We start from the raw sequence: 21076 nt of genomic DNA on the forward strand, positions 1-21076 counted from the left end.
AAAAACAAAAACAAACCCCCCTCCCTAAGCTGGTTTTGCTGTCGATGCTAAACTGCTTCTTCATCCTATGATGTCAAATGCATATTTAGGTTGCCAAGGACAATTCTGAAGTCACTAATTCAACAACATTACAAATTTTTCTAGTTTTCCAGGCAAAGACACATCAGAAAGGGGAAAGCTGGGAGGAAATACCTAAATATCAAAAGACTCTTAAGAAAAAGGCGGCTTCAAAGAGATAACAAACATTGCACACAGATCTCCACTGAGATTTTTCCCTTTGCATTGTTTGTAGTCACATACCTGGAAGAATACTTGCCTTGAAGTGGTGGTGGGGGAAAGCGTTAAATACAAGTGGTGTTAAATACAACCTTTGAAGGCAAACACCACAATGTACCTGAAAGACAGGGGCAAGTGGGAAAAGCAAAAGGGGTGGTAGGGGAAAGTGACTCTATTAACACAGGCCTGCCACTCTTTCAGTACAGTTACTGGCACCATAGTACAAAGATAACCATGAACTGACAGTAAACATGGAATGAATGCTCACTCTTACCTTCAACGAAGCTGGAAGCCAGAATGCAGATAAGAATACAAGTTAAAAAGGAAGCATCTTCAAAAATAAACCCCCAAAAAATGGCTGTGCTGTTTTTTCAACACTGCAACTCCAAGCCAGCAAAGACCCTAAGCCCAAAACCAGAGCAGATGCAGTTCCTATATACGAGGACAGATAAACAGACACTGCTAATGACCCCCCACTTATGCGGCAGAGCTCGGATAAGGCTCTGTGTGAAAGAATTAATCAACCCAGCAACACTGGTGCATGGATTCCAGGATCCATCCTAGCAAGCAATGCCTCCTGTTTCACCCAATCATAGAATCATTTAGGTTGGAAAAGACCCCTGGGATCATCGAGTCCAACCATCAACCCCACTCTGCGAAGTTCTCTCCTACACCGTATCCCCTAACACCACATTTAAACGACTCTTAAACACATTCAGGGATGGTGACTCCACCACCTCCCTGGGCAGCCTATTCCAGTGTCTGACCACTCTTTCTGTGAAGAATTTTTTCCTAATGTCCAGTCTAAACCTACCCTGTTGCAGCTGACTGAGGTTGATTTGAGGCCCCCGCAAAGATAAACTGGCAAAAAGGCATTCCACTCGATTCTTCCACTTTTCCTCCCGGCCCCTGCTTTGCTACAAAGACGTGATGGTGTTGATGGTTTTAGCACCGGTCTTTTTAATGATGGACTTTTAAAATCTGTCCTATCTGCACTGCAATCGGAAGTCCTGGCCTCCTCTGCTGTGTCTTCTCCACTGCTTCCTTGTGCCACCACAACTGAATCAGCTGCAGAGCAAGTCAGATTAGAGAACTCATCCAGCCAAAACTGAACATTCGAAAGGCAGGGGGACAAATACAGGAAGTCCTTATTAGCTTTGTGGCCTAGCGCTTTAGGACATACCTTTAAGGTATTGAAGATCTTTAATACTTAGGATATGCACCCTAAGAAAAAAGGCAGTTAAGAAGAAATTACTTCTACTTAAAGCAACATAAACATGTCCTACTGCTTACACATACACAGTGACTTTATGCTAGCTTTTAGGCTTTCCTCATCTAACACCCAAAAGCAGAGAGACACCTGCAAAGCACATGCCATGCTAGGGCTCCATTCCTTGGTCCTTGTGTGGCCTTTAGGATACTAAATTTAAATTTAGGATATGAAATGTGTAGAGCAGCAGCAGAGCAATACAAGACAAGCTCTGAATTCAACAGTCAGAACTACAACCACAACTTGATAGTTTAAAAGGACAGCCCCTGCCTCATTTCTCCAAACAAATACGCTAGCTACTTCCAAACACTATAAAATTCACAGAGCCCCACAAAGTACAGCATTAAGTGCTGAAGAGCTTATTAGAATGGTTTTATACACAGCAACATGGAAAGATTATCATTATAAATCAGTACTACACGATGAACAGGGCTTGTTTCTCCCAAGACCACTATATTTCATCAGTCCTGAGAGGCTTAATAAAGGGAATAAGTAACCTAGATAAAGCTGATTTCTCACTGTGAAAGGCTTTCTTTACCAAAAGGTTTGAAATCGCTAGCATCACCCTTCATATTACTTGCAACTAAGTTCACGGTTCTGGCAAGTCGGAATAAAGTTTTTCATCAGCTGAACACAAATCAAGCAGCATGCATCATTCGGTAGGCAGGTTAAGGTAGGGCTTTAAAAGCCAAGGGTCCTTTTTAGGCTATGTCAGTACTGAAGAATGCGCAGGACTTCACAGAGAAAGAAAGGGGTTAGCATGACCTGATCTAAACCTCTCCTTTCTCACTCTGCACTTCAGAAGCAGCTGCATTTCAGTAGCATTGTAGGCACCGATTTGTAAAGCGCCCTGGGAGCCATCTAACTTAAGTAAATACTAGCAGTATGATTAGTACTGAAGCAAAACTCTTTTGGCCACAAGAATTAAAATCTCCAAGTCCAGCACTACAGAGCAGTCCTACAGGTGGACAAGTGGGTTGGCAGACTACCAAAAAAAGGGGATGGGAACAGAATAGAGTTACATCAAGAAATATTCTCCTTCAAGGAGTTCAAACCAATTCCTCTGATACTTGCCAAGACCAAACAGATGGGTGAATCCTAGTTATCATTCCATATAAGCAGTCAAGCATTTGGATGAGGAAAGCAGGCAAACTTTTTTTCGTGAGTAGTATCACTTGGTTTGGGTGAAATACCCCCAGAAAATACCCCCAGAGCTGGCAAGTACGAATGCTCCTTGTCTCTGGATAAGTTGCATTCACTAAGGTTTTAGATACGCAGGGTGTGCTTCAGGCTGCCATCTGTAGGGGGTGAAAAAAAACTAAGTGGAGGGATACACGGCCAGTGCTCTTAGAAACCAGTAGTGTATTTGGGAAAGAAGGCAGAGAGCAAAGTACCCTGTAAGCAAGCAGTTCTCAAGCAATTGGGATAGAAGCAGCCAAGCCAGACCTGCAAACACCCTCACCAATCAGCATCTTCTGCCTGTAACCTGCCAACACTGAGAAAGTTTCCCAAAAAAAGCTGCTGGAGAATCCTGGCAGCACCTGGAAATCTTTAAGCCTGTCCAAGTATATGTCTTACAGCAATAAATATGTAGGCAAATAAAGTACTTCTGGCATATGCCTGTGATAGATGTTAACACGGCAAACTGTAGCTCTAACAAGTGTTCAGTGAACAACGTAATCGAAAGCATGGAACAGCTTCTGCATAATAACCGATACTCAGACCCAACCCGGAAAGAAGGCCACAGAGGTGATACAGCAGAGGTCCACAAAGTCCTGAAAGGTATGGAGAAGGTCAGTTGTGAATGATTACTAGCTATTTCCCATAGTACAAGTCCTAAATGGTATCAAGTGGAAGCATCAAATGGGCAGGTTTAGAAGGTTGTTTTTTCACCTCCCCTCCAACAAAGCATGTAGTTAAACTGCAGAACTCACCACCACAACATGCCGAATGTCTCTACAGGTTCAAAAAGCTGCTGGACAAGTTCAGAAAAAAGGACTGTTGAACCTAAATACTGAACCTATATAAAAACCCTTTGGCTCAGGAGACTCCAGAAGCTGCATGTTGCTGGTAGATTTTACTAGGAAAGCATCATTAATAGGTGCCCTTTTGCCGTATTCTGTTTTGATAAATCTCCATCAATCAGCATGCTGGGCTAGATGGGCTTTTGGCCGGACCTGGTATTAGACACAAGCAGGACTCCTTCTAGTTTTCAGTTTTGCAGGCAAAAAATGCAGTATGACTTACTCCACAGGACTAAAAAACCTTCCGCCATGCAACCGGAGGCATTTCTGTCAGCTTGAAGTGGCATTCCCCACTCTGAACCCAAGTTTTAATGGAGAAGCAGGTACCAGGAACTGCTCATTCCAGGACAGGGCAGTCCTGAAGAAACATCGCTGGAGCCACAGCTTCAGCGTGATTCAGGTCAGGGTGATTTCAGAGGTTACTCTACCATGGCTGCCTTCCCTGTCTGGCGGCCAGAGGTTACCACACTTGCAGCAGAGACGTGTCCAACTCCAGAGCTGCCCGTAATTGAAGTTCTAACTACCACTCGCTACAGCTGAATCACAGCGAACTCCGAAGGGCACCGCTTGGGAGGGAAGAGACACATCCACACTTCTGCCTTCTCTGCAACACTGACCCAAGGTCTGCGCAGAGCAGCAGGACGAGAAACCTCTGAAAACGCTGAAGCCATTTCTGCAGCAAACATCTGCCCGAGGCCCTCACCCGGGCAGTGAGCACGGGCACGCTTACTTCCAGGCCTTTGGGCAGGGACAGTGGCTAGAGGCATGTCTGTGGACCACCTCCAGCAGAAGAGTCCAGCACAGAGCCAGGCCTCTTGTTGGTACTGCCACAGGCCATATTAACTTGTCGCCTTCAATATGCATCCAGCAGAGTTCAGGTCATGGATTTGTTGGAAGTTCATCACTTATTCAGGCTTTTGTGTGAGAGGTCATTGCTGTCAAACTGTCTGCTTTCACAAGTACAAAAGCTCATGTTAAAATGTAAATACTTACAGGTGTTCCACCAGGCACTCAAGATGAAAGTCAGAGCAAATATATTAGCCCTAGCCATATTTTACAACGCTGGGAGTACTTGAATGTCATCTGTTTGTGAACCAAGGTTTTTATGTGGATTCATCTGCCTAGACAGGAAGCATGATCTAACAGTGAAGACACAGGACTGGATTTAGAGCATTTGGGCTCTTTTTCTGCCTCTGTTACTGTCTCCCTCTATGACCTTCAGTAAATAAATTCTTCATGCCACTGTCCCAGTTGAAAAGAACATGAATAGATGCTTACTCAGTCCCATACAACTGCTGTGACCCTGTGTCATTTTGGCTAATTACTACAAGAATTCTGGAATGATATAGGAAATGTTAATCCAACTCGTGAAGTTAACCTGAGTCAAGAAAAAGCAAAAGCCTTATAAAAAAGCACAACGCCCTCCTCCCCAAAAGCCTGCGTTACACTGTTTGTTTTTCAAGACAGAATCTCTGCAACTTGTTATTACATTGGCCTTGATGGAGACAGCATTTTGCAAATTCAGCTTTGCAACAAGCCCGGATAGGCTGGCTTACCCGTCGCCTAGATTTGTGCACTGCATACCACTTGCAAGCAATTCAAGCACGACTTCTGTGTTGGGGTAACACCACAAGACTAGCAGCAGGGCGATGCTGGCACAGGCCTACTGGGAAAAATCAGCTCCCCAGCTGTGGGAAGAAGGAAAGCCGGCGGAGGCTGCAATCACCACGTCACCCTGGAATCCAGTTTCATGTCCAGTCCAACCTCGTTCTGTGATTGAGCTGCACAGTTCTGGAAAAGCTGGTATCCTCTTCCCTCAGCACTTCCAGCTACACGTCAGATTCTCTTGCAACTTTCCGAAACTACTGTATTAGCTATTAAGTTGGAAGAAGTCATCTCGGGCCCGAGACGAACTCGCATTCATTCAGTTCAGTACCTTACCTATCACAGGAGTAATTCTGCACTGTGCATCCCATGTCACGGAGGTGCCCCACCACCCTTAACCACCCAGAGGCTCTCACCATCAGGGACCCCTGGTATCAACACACAAAGAAAGACGGCTTCGGTAAACGTCATGGGTAACGTGAAGTGCCATCTCTCTGGGACAACACAGGGGAGCGGAAGGGAACTGCGAACAACTGTGTTCTTCTGATGTACATTCCCTTCCCCTGCTCAAGCAAAAGCACAGGAGGCCAAGCAAGCACACATGACATGCTCCCTGCAGGATGCCACATCCTGCCGTATTTCATACGGCATCCCAAGGCAAGCCAGATACTTTTCAAACACAGTACGATGTTTGACAGTGTGATCTGTCACAGCGTGACAGGTTCTCAGAGACAACACAGGGGAGAGAGAAGGGATTGGCACTGACAGATTTATCCAACAGCACCAAACTGTTCCTAGCCACACTCTTAAAAGCAAAAAAAAAACAACAAGCAAACAGACACACTGCAGATACACACAAATTTTACACCGCGTATTCCTTCTGCTCCTTGCTTTTGGTAACTTATTCTACTTTTACGGATTTCTCATAACTCTCACTCACTCATCCAAAACGTTCCCATTCCTACAGAAAGCAGAGGTTCGTTTTGAAGGGGGGGGGGGAGGAGGGAGGAAAAAAAAAAAAAAGAATCATAGAGGTTGGTTTATGTACTACTTACCCCTCTAAACCTGGTCCCAGTCCTGCTCCCCCTCACCCCCCCCCCCCACGGTGCCGCATTTTAAGGAGCACTGGTTCTGCTGACATCAGTGAGGCTCCGGGGGCCACCGAAGCAGCTGCTGCTGCTCCTGTGCGTGGCCAAGAGCCAAGTCGCTCTGCCTTTTTGGTGATGTTCCCTCCTGCCGGCTACCCCCACTCCCGCCCACACGTCTGCAGGGTGGGGCGAGGTGGCCACTGGCAGCCTTTCCAAGGAAACCTAAGCAAAAAAAAAAAAAAAATATTAAAAAAAAAAAAAGCGGCTTTCATTTCCAGCCTCTGGTCAGAAACGCTCAGCAATTTTTGACAGCGTGCTTGTGGGTTGAAGGAACTGTAGTTTTTCTTCCTGGACAGACAAGGCCCAAGTCGCCCTTCGGACTTTGTCACCTAGAGGAGAAAAATGTCCTCCCTCTCCGCACGTGTTGGGACAGTCCGCCAGCATCAGAGACGGGCCCATGGGCCCCGCTCCGTACAGCTGTTCCCCTGTTTTAAAGCAGATCCCCATCCTTGGAGGCAGCTGTTCTTCAGCCAAATGATGATAGCAGCAGAGCAGCAGAAAGCTCCCCCAGACCAACACGAGAGCACAAGGCGGGTGCAAGACATCTTCCAGATGCAGGAAAGGGGCCACCGTAGCACTTTCTTCTTCCCTCCCCTGCTCCCCGCGAGGGCAGGGAGCATGGTCAGGGCAGACGAGGTGTACCAGGGCACCTTTGGGCCCAGCCAGTCCCGCGGGAGCGAGTTTTAGGCAGCTGGCTATCTGCAGCCGGTAATCCCAGTGGCGGGGAGCGTCCCCGCGCTGAGCCACAGCCAGATGCGGGGAGCGAAAAGGTGACAGCCAAGCCAACTTCACGTACACCCTCGGAGCCGGCAGCTCCGACCCCATGTCAAGATTAGGAAAGTATGCACACCCAGAGAGCACATGAGCTGCTGGAGTGCTTTCGTTAACTCTTGCAGGCACCGCATAGTCAAGGAGCTTGAGTTCACCGCCACGTTTCTCACGGTCTCTTTTCAAAGCCAATTCCTCTCGGGCCGCAAGACCCGCGACACTTCCTCGGGCAGAGCAATAACTCCTCAAGTAGGTCAGAAACTGAAGTCGGCGAGACGAGTTTGGAGCTGCAGCTTACACGGGTTAAAGATTCTGGCTTGTGTCAGGAATACTTTTTCTGAAAGTTAAACGCAGGCCCCAGTCCTGAAACACTTCCCCTAACTTCGCCCATGCCAGTATTTTGACTTAAATGGAACAGCCTACTTAAGTAGAGTTATCTCTGTGTTTAAAGTGTCTGCAGGATCAGTGCTTGGCATGATCTAGACTTGCCTCTGACATACACACACACGCCCTCAGCAAATATAAAAAATACCCTGAGAGGCATCAGGCTAAGCTGCGTTAAAACAAAAAGAAGAGGATAAAGATGGTAGCCCCCACCACAGCACATTTAAAATTTACATCTGCGTACATTGCAGGATGATTCACCAGGGCAGGAAAAACTGGGATGCCTGAAGGCTACAGCTGGATGCAAGAGAAGGGTCCCTAATACTCAGTTTATCTGGGCAAAGAGGAATCTCAAAAGCAAGTAGGTCTGTGCGCTATCAGCACCAGAAACACTAAGGATTCTAGGAGTCACTTAGGATTTTTTTTAAATTTTACCTCTTCTAAGGGATAATAATTTAAGTACACTAATGTTAGTAACCCTAAACTGCAAAGAAACCCCCCTTCAGACAAGAAACAAACTCGACTCCTTCCTTCTCTGTACCCAGCACAAAAGCAGCAGATATAAACAGGAGTTTCCCTGGAACAAACCAGTCAAATTCATTCAAATCTTCCCAAAGCGCAGCAGGGCAGAACCCATTCCTGTTCCCAGAGCTTATTACAGCAACATGACTAAACATGCTCAGCAGTCCAATGTGATAGGATGCATCCATTTGCTGATGCCAGAGGAAGATGCATGTCTCTCCTACATGGCACTGCTCTCGCAGGCTGCTTTTCAAAAGATGTTTTGAAAAGCGACCTGCTGCGTACATTCTTAACAAGTCATAGTATCACCGGCTGCACAAGTGTTTGACCTCTACTTGCTATGTGCTGTGGACAAAAATCTGACATCAGCTTATTCCAACCTTAGTAACACCGAACTGCGCCTACAAAGCTGGCTGGAACAGACTAAGACAACGCACTGATGAACTCCCAGACAGACCCCTGGAGTGCTGAAAACGCAACTAGTTTAGTACATGAGCCCACATGTTTTAAATTTGGGTTGGTTTAATCCAAGTAAGTAACCTGATTAAAATGGGAGTCTTCTCTGGAGGTCTAATTTCTAGATGTTTCCATTACTCCATATGCTTTCATGTTGTATAAACATAACATACATACATCACTGTTGGGATGATTTAAGAATTCAGTTTAAAGCTACAACACAAGTCAATCAAGGCAAGAGAACAGATTACTTTATGAACAGCACGAGACAGGAATTGCACTTCATTTAAGTCTTGGGAAGGTGACGTATTGAAGGGGTGACATCTTTCTGTTCCCAGTTTTTTCTTATAGTTTCTCAATTTCAGAACCTTGAAATTTGTTATTTTTACATACAGACCTAAAGCAAAAGGGAGAGAGAAGGACACGGTCTAACTGCGATGCTTTAAAATATGTATTAAAGCTAGGAGTGTATTTGCTTCTAAACCAACCAACCAGATGCAGACCCCTGGAACACGTGTATATACTTGCACCTATACTGCCTAGAATAAATAAATAAATAAATGAATCTTCGTCCATCGTGTGCAAACTAGGCATTTATGAGAGCTGCCCAAATTCTGCCTTGGAACCAAAGCTCTCTGTTTATACGCAGACACCTCAGCAGCAGCAGTGCAGGTTCCCAGCATGCCTCAACCTTGCTATCTGGAAAGGCTCCACCATGGGGTAAGAAGATAGTTATAATTAAACATTTATACTGAGGTAGTGCTGAGCAGGTCAGTTCCACAATGTGTTAGGTGGCTTTTCAAAACTCGGTAATTGAATGCTGATCCCTGCCCCAAAGAGTTTACAGTGTAGGAAATCAAAGCATAACACTTGGCATCTGTATACCGGGAATTAAACAAAGACCACCACCACCTCACTTCTTGGGTCTTTGGACTAGGCAGCTCATATAAACATCCATCACCAGAAATAGTGGAAATTTTTAAATCAGCAGCCTGGACTCTCCTAATCCACATCTGTGCTACTGGGTTGTGCGCCTCCGTTTGAGTCACTAGCTGGGACAGTAACTACAGCGTGCAATCCGCACATGCTGCTGGCATCTTCTTGTCCAGTGTAAATTATTTTTGGCCCAAATACTTTTTAGCAATCATTTTGGAAAGACAGTGAGCACAGAAACGGAAACATTTACTGTAAGTCAGACGATTCAGGCAGTGCAGGCATAAGAAAGGCTGCCAATGCACGAGGTTGAAAGTCAGGCAACAGCAGATCCTTCTGCATGGGGTCACCCAATATTCCAGGACAACCCCAGCCAGGCATCATCAGTAAAATCTACCATGCTATTCTAGCACATGTCGGCTATCAGGCAGACCACGGCCACATGCAACTCTGTGGTGTTGCAAATCTACTAACCCACATCTTTTCCTATGGAGATTAAGAGTTATGCAATGGTGTAAATAAAAACTCTGGCCCCAAACATGCAGGGGCCATCTCTGCCCCAGATCCATCCTCGGGGAAAATTCTCTACATTCCCCTTTTCCTGCAGGGAAGGACAGGCCTGAGAAGGCCAAGTTCTCCTCCCACTCGCCACAGCGAATATACTCAAGAAAGTTAAAGCACAGCCTCTAGGATTTAGTAAAAGGATGAAGCAATGGCCACACTGTTTCAGCGATGCCCAAAACCAGGATCAAAGAGAATTTAGTTGAAATAGGCTATTATATCGCAAATTCAGCTTGACGTTTATCAAACAAGCTCCTAAACCAGATGCACTGACTTTGTTAACTACACCTGTAGGAATTTCAAGCACCAGAAAAATACAAAGACACTATTAGTGTTTCAGTTTTTTAAAGTTTCCTAGCATTTTTCATGCTGTGAATGCTCAAGAGCTTTCAGCTGTATATACCCCACATAAAATCTTAGTCCAGGGAAGCCTGAAAGAATTTTGCTGTTGATTCCAATGAAGCCATGTTTTCCACTTCTACATACTATTTACACATCTATTGATTTATTAAACACATAACGGCAACCATAACGGGGCACCATCTGTGTTCAGCTTGGCCCGCTTAACTGTTCTGTGAACACTTAACTTCCGTTTGCTCGCTTTTGAGCATTTAAAATTAGTTACCTTACCATTTATTTCTATCTTTTTTTCTTTCTCGAAGGAAAAGGGAACCATGGAAAAACCTCAGCCCCTAGATTTAAAGAGCTTACAAGTTCCAAAAGCTTTGCAAGTAGAGATTGGGAACTGCTTGAACTGCAGTTAGCAGGGCTGCAGCGTTTACAGAATCCCCCAGTTCCTTCCTGCAGAGTTTATAATCTGCACAGCTTCCTCCCAAGGTAACCGGCATCCACTCCAACGTACGGATCATTTCACCCACCCCTAGAAATTCACCCGCTGGTTAAGTGGAACATGGTGGGCACTTCACGCTCAGCAAAAAGACACTGCCATTTCCCAAAAAGGAGGAATGGAGACAGAGGACGGAGAAGATTTCTCCCACAAAGTGTAGGTAGGGCTTATACAAAAATAAAGCCTTCACTATTTAAAGAAAAGCACAGTTTCCAACAATAAACCAAGTTTACACCAGGGGAATAGCGGCACTGTGGTACAGCTCTCTTTACGCTTTTGCAAAATGGACAGCCAGGCTCCTGACAGATCAAAGACTTGCCAGGAGATCTTACCAAGCAGAAAAGACACCTATCTGCTGTAAAGGTGGGAAGTTGCTCCAAGACTTGTTCCAGAGGCTGCCAAGGACCATGGTTTTGAACCTTACTTGGAAATGTAGGAAGATGTCCTAAGCGACACCTGGCTGGACCATCTGATAAGGAGGAAATAATACCTGCAGCTGTTAGAAAAACAGACCAAAAGATATATACCCTCCGAATCAATTGAATACAAGGCGTAAGTTACATCTCCATAGGGAAGCACTTCTTGTTGCACTCATACTTCTTCCCCTGGAAAATAAGCGTCAAACCTCACAAATGGAAGTCCTTAGTAACCCACCTACATCTCTTCCACAACCAGCTTCTGTGGCACGTGCTTCCACTTCCTGGGCCTCCAGTGTCTCACTTAAAAAGCAAGCCTCCTCCTGCAGCTTTCCTTCCTTCCATCAAAAAGCATCGGGATGTATAGAGAGCAAAATACATGAGTTGTGCTGCAAGGATACTGTAAGGCTTTGGGGGAGAAGGGGGGGACAAAGCAGACAAGCACATGCTCAAGACGCCACAGCCACCTGTTGTCCTTGATACAGAGGCAACTGCATCAACACCAGAAAAAAAATGCACACAGGAATGAAGAACAGCACACAGGTATTCATGTCCTGGGTGCTTCTCAAAACGCTAAGAGCAATGAGACATAACAAACTTAATTTAATGAAGAAAATGCATTTTGTGTCACAAAAAGAGGAACTTAAACTAGGGTCTTTCCCCTGCCCAAATCTGTGAGTGGTCCAAATTATGTGATGTTGCTCCCTAAAGGAAATACAAGGAAGTACTGCTGCTTATTGGGGCAAAATCCAAAGCAGTTCTCCATTGTCAAAGCCGTAATGTTAACAGTGTGAAGGAGCTCGGCCTGACCACGGGAATGGAATTTATTGCTGTGATGCAAGCGCTCTGAGCAAAGCACCCCCAGGTACCGATACACTTGAACACTGACATCACCTGCCGTACAAAACGGGACTAACAAGGGCTCGAGTTAAAGATAGCTTAATCACACACAATATAAAAGCAAAGGCCAGCTACACTTCAATGTGTGCATCGTTTTGCTCCTCTCATCTTCAGAGAGGAAGCACATACCTAAATTAACTAAAAAAAGGTCCGTCGACGGTTCATCATCCTCCGGTTTTCAAAGGACGGATGATGCACGCCACCCATTCCTAAAACACCTACGAGTCCGTTTGTGCTGTTTCAAGAAAGCACATGCTAACACCTGTTAAAATATCCACCAGGAGATGACAAGCGGAGAAGTCTTACACGTATCAGTGGCTGGCACTTCCACTATTTAGTCAATTAGAAGAGGCCCATCTAAAAAGTAAAATTACAAAACAGAAAATTGGTTCTGTTTTACCTCAAACCGGGACATAACTACAAAATACATTTATGTTTTAGAACTGAACTAGCACATCAGCACAGAAAACGTCCGAGATGCTTAATGTACTTTTTGCCCAGACTGGCTTAAGAGTCAAAATTCAATTTTTCAAAGCTGACAAATTACACTGGGAAGGCACTTGGCCACTGTGTGCAGGCAGCTCTCCCACACTTTTCGAGAGCTCTACACAAATAACGTCACTCGTGGAAACGGCTCTCAAAGAAACTTCAGACACCGGGATGAGGGAATGGCTTCTTCAAAAGGAAAGGGATCTCCCTCGAAATCCCGAGATTAAATAAGTAAATAATTAAGTAAGATTAAACACAAAACGTTTTTGCTCAGGAAGGTTAGGTGTAGGAGAACAGTGGAATTTGAAAGTTGAATTCCACGTGTTTCTACGGGAAGATCGGCAAGGGGGGGGGGGAAGGGGGGGAAAGGAGGCAATCAAGGCCTGAAAGGCTTCCCTCTCTAATAGTCCTTGGAATACCTATTTTAGTTCAGGAGCCTAACAACACCCTTGGGGGATTTTGACAGCTTTTCTCTTCCCTTGCTGTAGCACCTCTGCGGATGGCTGGGACCCTGCAGGTGAATCCTGTTGTTAAAACAGCTGCCTTTCTCTACATCTTTAAAGAGGTATTCACATTCTCTTAGCCTTACTTAGTTGAATCACTCTGAATAAACAGTCTCCACCCATCAGCTACTTCTTTTGTGTAAAGCACCTATTCAAAGGCAACCACCTTTATTGATTGCCAGGCTGGCCAACCTGAAAGCTGAAATGCCACTATAAAAAAAAAGCAAGCAGGATACACCAGAAGGCCTGTGTTGTTTCTAAAGGAAGCACGGGTCCAGGCGCTGCTCAGTTACATCAGGACTGCTCCTTTCTGACTGCAGGAGGCTGCTCTAGCAGGTTTAACACCAGCACATCCATGAGCCAAGTATCCCACTGACTCTTCTCCCCTTTGTCCAGGCCCTTTTCCTTGTTCTGACCCTTTTCCAGCACAACACGAACAAGCCCTCCGACGGGAGTCCACAGCATATGCCCCAGCTGGCAATTACTCGGACTTTTAGTATTTCATAATAAAGCATTAGCCCGAGCTCTAAATAGGTTTTGTCACCCTGCTGTGAGTAAAATGCTGAGGGAAGAGATGCTCTGGTCCTGCTGCCTCGGAAGCCCGCGCTTCTCTAAGCCACTGGCCCTCAAATGTTGCTATTCAAAACAGAGGCACAGGGTGGGGTGGAGGGAACACCTTCAGGTGGGAAAAACATCATGACTGGCAGACATCAAAGATAAGCCATCACCAGATTTATTGCACCCAAGAAGAACAAAGAGCCAATGCTCCTGAAATTCCTGTTCAGAAGTACCCCAGAACAGAGCCAGCACTTCCCGCCTCAGCCAACCTCACCTATTTTCATTTGTAATCAAACGCTGATAACCAAACCTGGCCTGGCAAAGCTCTGCAACTTTCAAGCCCTTCCTGGCTCCGCAGAAATAGCTAACTTTTCAGTGTATCACCAGAGTGGCACTTCCAAAGATACCCGAGTCCTGCCTTTGAAATCACTGCCTATAAAGATGCTTATAAATGCAGGGCAGGGGGGTAGGCACAGCTCCCATAGTTGCTGGTTTACATACGATATTTAAAAAAACCTAAACAACAAAAAAACAACCAAAAAAAAACCCCAACACACAGAGAGAAAGAATTCCTCATATGCCTCCCCAAAGAAAATCTGCTTTAACTGCTGAAGAGCAAGTTGGCAAGAGAAATCTCCCACCCAAAAATAAGAAACAAGCTTCTGCATGGTCTCAGGGGGCAATTCCTTCTCACCCCCAAAGTTTACATCTGCTTCTCGAGACGCTTCCCAGCAAAGCTGCAGGGTACCTGAGCACTCCATCCACGCTGAAGCTGTACTCAAAAGAACACGAAGCAGTTCCTGGCCCCTTTCCAAGCTGCAGAATACTCTTGGAAAAGCGTATTTTAAAGCTGTAATCCCATGACTGACCGTCTTGCTTGAATTCAGTAAGGACGTAAAAGAAAAAGACACAGAGCAAGAGGCATTCTCACTCCCTTCAGGAGAACCGAAAGCTGCACTACCGTCCTCCTCTACAGACAATTATCTCCCAGGAAAGAAGCTACCACATCATCAAGGCAGCCCTCTCAAACAGGTCCAGTAACATGGTCCAATAACACACTCATTTTGAAACAACCTCCACTGCACTGAAAGAAGACGACATGATTTCACATGTTTTGAGAGCGTATACCTAAAACAGAGATTTACAAACTTAGGCATCATTCATCAAAAAGTTAAAAGGGGCTTTTTCTGCACATGCATAGATTTCAGCCTAACAGGATTTACTTGTTTTCTGCCTGTTCCTGGGGAACATTTGCAGTTTCTTTTTTCCCAAGACTGTCCCTACAGGCTGCTATCCAACATACATCAGATGCTCTTGCAGCAACAGATAACTCTGGAAGGACATTTGCAAAGGGCACAAATCGAGGGCCCAATGCTGGTAAAACTGAGGCATACTGGGGGAGGGTGGAATTACTCCTGTATGTAGATAACTTGAACACTCAACACAGCCCCCTGGAAAACTTTATTCATGCATCTAAGTATTTTTTTTTCAGGCATCTTACTATCAAAAAATGTATTTTAAGTCAATAAAAAAAAATTATTGCAACCTAAAAAGTGAATCCCTTACAAAAACACTCAGGTTAATTTTAGCATCCTTCTGTTTAGCTGCTTAGCAACACTTATCCTATGACCTTCTAAGCACCACCTACTTTTACAAGGGATAATGAATATAACCAAAGCGATTTATCTATATGTTTTTAACCTATACAATGTACAACATGAACAGTTTTTATTTAAATGAGAAATCCAACCGAGAGCAATCCAAACCATTTCTGCTGAAGAAGGAACTTTCACAGGCTAAAGTCAAGCTACTGTTACGACTGCAGTGTGACTTCAGTGTAGGTGAAGTGATAAAATCCTTAAGGATTGAGAAAACCACTAGAGAAGTCAATGTTTGTGTGCCTTGGGAAACACTGCACTTGCCTTTTGTACCAAAGGAGATTGTAGATACTACTGACAGATAATTAAGACCTTCAGCTTTCCCAGTTTTGAAACTTCAAGAATCTCCTGACCCTCAGAATCCAAAAGAAAAGCCATTTGGTCAGAGGGTCACGGAATATTGTAAAGAGTTAAGAATGGGCACACAACCTGGGCGAGCTGCGTCAGAATAAGATGTTTCACGACACTGAAATCTGCAAGCAAATAAAGCTTCAAACACCCAGGTCCGGGTGAAAAAAAACCATAACAAACAAAAAATCCCAGAAAAACAGTCAGCAAACACCCTGTTATATTCTGACTCAATACCAAGCCAATATTTATATATTTTTATATATATTTTCTTTAGGGTCATTAGTTATTAAAAGAAATGTGTAAGAGTGGCTACATAAATAGTCACTACCGATGGACAAACAACAGTTTGACAACTTGAAGCTGGCGGTGAAATTAGAGCAGAAGAAAAGTTTACTCGACTCTACTTAAAGGATGGTGGTTTTCCACCTCCACAATACGAATTCAGTTCCAAATACGGCTGCCAGCAGGAGGAAGGCGAGGGAGCAAAAAAGGCGACACCAGGCCGAGCACAGCTGCCCTGTAGCAAGAAAGGAGGCTGGATGTGTCCCTGCCGGCAGGTGAGGGAGAGCCCTGGTACTCTGATTGATTGGATGATGGATTCATGCTGTTTCTGGGTTTCTAACAAACAAAAGGGCCTATTCTTCCCTGGATGTACCCAACTCCCGTTAAGGCTAATCGGTATTATGCAGGCACACCAAGAAAAAGACTATATACCCTTAAGTCTTCAAAGGGAAAATTAAAACCTAAAACAAATATGGCTGGCCTGACCCTGAGTCACTGCATCCCTTTCACGCACGCTGACCCTGTGGAAAACAGGAACTGCGGTAACAAAACTCGGGGCTTGTGTCAAAACGACAGACCTCAACGAAAAAACTTCAGCCATCACAACAGCTGTCTACTGTGCGCTGCAGGGGTGACAAGACGGCGTTATTTAGCAACTGCTCCTGTTGTTAATAAGCAAGTTTGTTGTGTTTTTTTTTTTCTAAGGCACAGGGCTGGATGTTGGAATGGTAAGAAAGATCAGCTGCATTTGCTGCCTCTCCTCGACCACTGCCCCCAAATCCCACCGAACTAGACGTTTAACTACTTTCTAAAATACGTAACCACACTCGATCTTATCTACAACAGAAGACGGGCCAAAGGGGGAGTCAGGATCAAAACCGGATGGTTGGTCCCCCCACCCCGCTCTTCCCTGCAGAAATCAGTTCGGCGGCTCCCGGGCAGGATGCTGGGGCTCCTGTGCAGGCAGGACCAGAGCATCAGCTCCGAGCCGGACACCCCGGGGTGGCCATGGGAGGGAAGAAGGGAGAGAGGGAAGGCAGCGGGGCAGGGAGGCGGCCGGGCCTCCGCGGGGTGCGCAGCCCAGCGGAGCAGAACGGGCCGGGCAGGGAAATGTGCTGAGCCAAGAAGAAGCGCTCTCCTCCTCCTCCTGCGTAACCCGGCGAGGAGGATGCCGAGCCAGGCGAAGATATTGCAGCCGAGAGGTGAAACGAGGAAAATAAGGAAAAAAAAAAAAAAAGCAGGGGGGAAAAAAAAAAAAAAGAAGAAAAAAAGCAAGCGTGCGTGCGGAGGGGAGGCGGGGGAGAAGTGCAGGGAGAAGAAGCCAGAGGAAACTTATCTGCGACATGACAAAGTTCAATCCACCGCCCTCCCTCCTCTGCTGAAAGAAAAAAAAAGTTGCAGCATCTCGTCGCTCCCCGGCCCGGCCCGGAGCCCCCGCCACCCTCGGCGGATGGAAGGCGGGGGGGGGGGGGGAGAGGAGAAGAACCCCCCGCATTATTAACTGAGCGGGAGGATCCGCCTCGCATCCTCACCGCGGCCCCCGCGGAGCCGCCCGGGGAGGGAGAGGGGGGGTCCCGGCCCGTAGCAACGGCGATGGGGAGCGCAGTCGCCTGAGAGACGGGTCGCGGCCGGCTCCCATCCGCGCCGGGCACCGCGCCGCGGGGAGGGGGGGGGAAGAGGGAGGGACACGGCAGCAGCCGCGCGGCCCCAAACTTTGTTTTCACCCAAAACATCAACGCTGCGGGGGGGTTGGGGGGGTGGTGCCACTGCCCCCCATCCTCCGCAAAGATGGGGGGTGAAGGGGACGAGGGCGGCCCCGGCCCGGACCCCCACCGCCCCTCCCGCCTCGGATGCTGCCCTGCTCCTTCCTGTAGTGGTGACGCCGCCCGGGCGTCCCTGCCCGCCGCTGGCCCCGCCGCGCAGGGATGTGTCCCTGGCACCGCACAAAGGCAGCGGGACGGGGGGGGGACCCAAGGGGGAAACCCGCGGGGGGCAGCACCCCCCCCAGGCCTGGCTCCCCCCCCCCCGCCCCGCCGCCGCGCAGGCTGGGAGGGGAAAGGACACGCACGTCCCTACCGAGGGGGGGGGGGGTTGGAGAAAGAGGAGGAAAGGGGTAAAAAATAAATAAAACAAAATAAAGAGGGGGAGAGAGGAGAACGGAGAGGTACCGGGGTGCCGAGGAAGGGAAAGCACGGCCGGCCCCGCCAGAGTTAAGGGGGAGTGGGGGGGGGGGGGGGGGGGGGGGGGGGAAGCGGAAAGTGAGCGGAGAGATGCGCGGCGAGAGCCGGCTCTACCTGCGGAGAAAGGGCGCCTTCATCCCAACTTCCCGGCTGCGGCCCTCCCGTCCGGGAACAGCGGGCAGGGGCCGCCGCCGGACCCGCCGCCAGGAAAATCAGCCCGCAGGAAAAGTTAAAAAGGCAAAGCGGCTGCGGGCTCGGGAGACGGGGGCGAAGCCGGGCTAGAAGATGTTGCTTCCTCGCAGCCCCATCCAAATTGTGGCGGTGGCTGGTTAAAAATAAACTTTGCAGCAGGAGGGGGGGGATGATCTGGCCGGATTCCTGAGCTCAGACGGTTTAATATGGATGAGCATCAGGTCCTGAAGGCAAAACGCCGCGGCTGGTGCCGCTGGTTGGTAGAAAGTCTGCAACAGGGAAGGGGAAAAAAAAAAAAAAAAAGAAAAAAAAAAAAAAAACAGGAGCCGCGGAGGGAGGAGAGGAGAGGGAGGAGCGGGGGAAGGGAAGAGGGAGGCTGCACGAACTCATCATCATCTCCACCGCTGCCAGCCAAACTTTTTTTCCTCCTCTTTTTTTTTTTAAAGGAAACTTCCCCCCCCCTTAACAAGCATTTCATTTTTTTAAAGAAGTCGCCCGACCAGCCGACACGCTGCAACGTCCTCACCCCCGCGCCTGCCCCCTCCCAGAAGTTCATTTTTCCTCCTCTTTCCTTCTCCCCCCCCCCCAACACCCCCCCTTCCCTCTTAAGAAAAAGAAAAGAAGAAGAAGGAAAAAAAGAGAGAGATCCCTCCGGAGCTAAGGCACGCTCCTGCCCTTTGTGCGGGAGCGCGGCGGCCAGGCAGCCCCGCGGTACTTACGCCGGACTTTGCTGGGGCTGGGCTGCTTGCGCCGCGACATGCCGTGAGGATGGGCCGCCGGGGGGGGCCGCGGGGGCGCGCCGCCGAGGCGGAGGAGTCGGGGAAGGGGGGGGGGGGGTGTTGGGGGGGAGCGCGCACGGGAGGGAGCCGCAAACTTGTTCCGGAAAAAAAAGGAATCAAAATGGCGTTTCTGTGGGATGTGCAAAGTTCATCAACTCCGCGCTAACTTCCCGTCCTCCGCGCCTCCCTGGAGGGAGGGGGGGATGAGGGGAGGGGGGGGTGGGGGGGAGAGATGGGCACGCTTAGGGACCCCGCCGCACCGCGTCCCCGTCCGCGCCGCGCTCCGCGGGCGCCCCCGCCCCCTGCCCGCCCCCGCGCTGCCCCGCGCACCCTGATAAGGAGACACATCACGTGTCGCTCCGGCTCCTCTCCCGGGGACGCGCTACCGCGGCGGCGGCCGCCTGTTGCAAACAGCATCTCTATCGCGACCGTGTCGCGGAGAGAGAGAGAGAGAGAGGGAGGGACGCGGCTAAGGAGAGGAGCGAGGACAACTTTATCCGCCCCCCCCTTCCCCGCCTCGCTCCCTCCTCCCGCCCGGCCCGTCTCAGCGGGATGTCCCGGGCAGCCGCGGGGGGGGGGGGGGGGGGGGGACGGGACACGGGGGGACGCGGCCAGGTGCCACGCGGCGCCTCGCGTCCTCCCGTGGGGCTCTCCTGGGCAGGGCCGGGACATCCCGGGCGGTGTTGTCGTCCCCCCCCCCCTTCACGGACGGCCGCGGAGTGCGCCCGGGGCTGGAGCGCATCCGGAGCCGCCGCGCTGCCGGGTTTAGGAATTCGTCTGGGCTTTCCGCTGGCAGTGGAAATGTCCGTGCATCCTCCTCCTCCTCCCCCCAAGCCCGGCGCCTCACCAGGTACAGAGGGTGCGCAGGCAGGAGTCGGCTGCTCCCAGTTTGCAGAAATCGGCTGAGGATGTTTTGTTCTTCGTTTCCCCCGAAAACTTTGGTCTTTGTGCGTTTGGTATCCCTGCTGGGGTCAGTCATCCATCCGGCTGACGAAACCTAAAGGACGTGGGATTGAACAGGATCCAGAACATCAGCGTAGGGACAGGAGGTCCAAATACTGTGTCTGACCAAAGGCGAGACTCAGACAAATATAGGTAGTGACAAAGTGCTCACGGGCTGTATATGGCACCGCACGTATGGTCCCTTCCGTCACTGTCGTGGCAGGGGCAGCTGAAAGATGTAGAAGACTCAGCAAGTGATGGAGAGGAGGCTCTCTGCTCGGCGTTGTAGAGGTTTCACTTCAAAGCCAGTACCGGTTTAGAGTTGTGTGGCAAATAATACCCGTACGGAAAAATAAAACACTGGAAATACTCCATCCTGAAAGCTCGATGGGGGAAAAAAAAAAGTAAAACTGCTTGTGAGGAGTGCCATAATGAGCATAGGAGGAACCAGTTTACTCTTTAAGGAAATGGTTCTTGACAACGTTTCTAAAGCTACTAAAACTAGGCCTTTTAAAGCTATTATTGCTGAGATGGGACCTGAAGTCAAAGGCTGGTTTTTAAAGAAATCAAGTCCTGGCCTGTAGGCAAAAGGTTTGTACCAGCTTACCTGGTATCCTATCTCCCGATTGAACAGGGGATTCACATGGAAAGGAAGGCTGAATTCCAGGTATGCGGCAGTAAGCCCTGAACCAACTCTTTTCACAGTCTTTTGCCTGTAAGGTGTCATCATTATCTTCCTTTGCACTGTTCTTTTCAAATACTGGATAGAGGCACCCAAGTGAGGAATACACAGGACCTGTCTCAGAGACACAAGCTGTGCTTTGGTCAGAAATAACCCTCTTTCTTCCCGACTCCATGAAAAACACCTGCAGGTCTGGTGATCTGGAACCTGGAAATGCCAAAATTGGAAGACCGAAAGGCACACACATGTATTCAGAATATGAAACTGCAGCTTTTAACTTACGTGCATTTGTCGTGGTGGTTTCTGCAGGCTGAATTTTTGTCAGACGAATTTTGTGCAGTATTACACGT

At 48.2% G+C, this 21076-nt stretch overlaps 1 protein-coding gene across 6 annotated transcripts in view; it reads right to left on the reverse strand.

Moving 5' to 3' along the window:
* RREB1 (ras responsive element binding protein 1) overlaps positions 1–19186 on the reverse strand; it is a 126179-nt gene extending 106993 nt beyond the window's left edge. For 3 of the 6 annotated variants that reach the window (XM_063325949.1, XM_063325951.1, XM_063325947.1), the window contains exon 1: positions 18246–18571. Coding sequence is in view for 2 of the 6 variants with exons in the window: in XM_063325946.1 (XP_063182016.1) it covers positions 19043–19082 (40 nt within the window). In the remaining 4 variants the exon portion in view is untranslated. Of the gene's footprint in view, positions 1–18245; positions 18572–19042 lie in introns of those variants that run through there. The other 3 variants (XM_063325946.1, XM_063325948.1, XM_063325952.1) reach the window with 3 other exon arrangements.
* Positions 19187–21076: the final 1890 nt, after the last annotated feature.

Source organism: Chroicocephalus ridibundus, chromosome 2 (assembly GCF_963924245.1).
Source record: "Chroicocephalus ridibundus chromosome 2, bChrRid1.1, whole genome shotgun sequence".
Classification (NCBI taxonomy): Eukaryota; Metazoa; Chordata; class Aves; order Charadriiformes; family Laridae; genus Chroicocephalus; species Chroicocephalus ridibundus.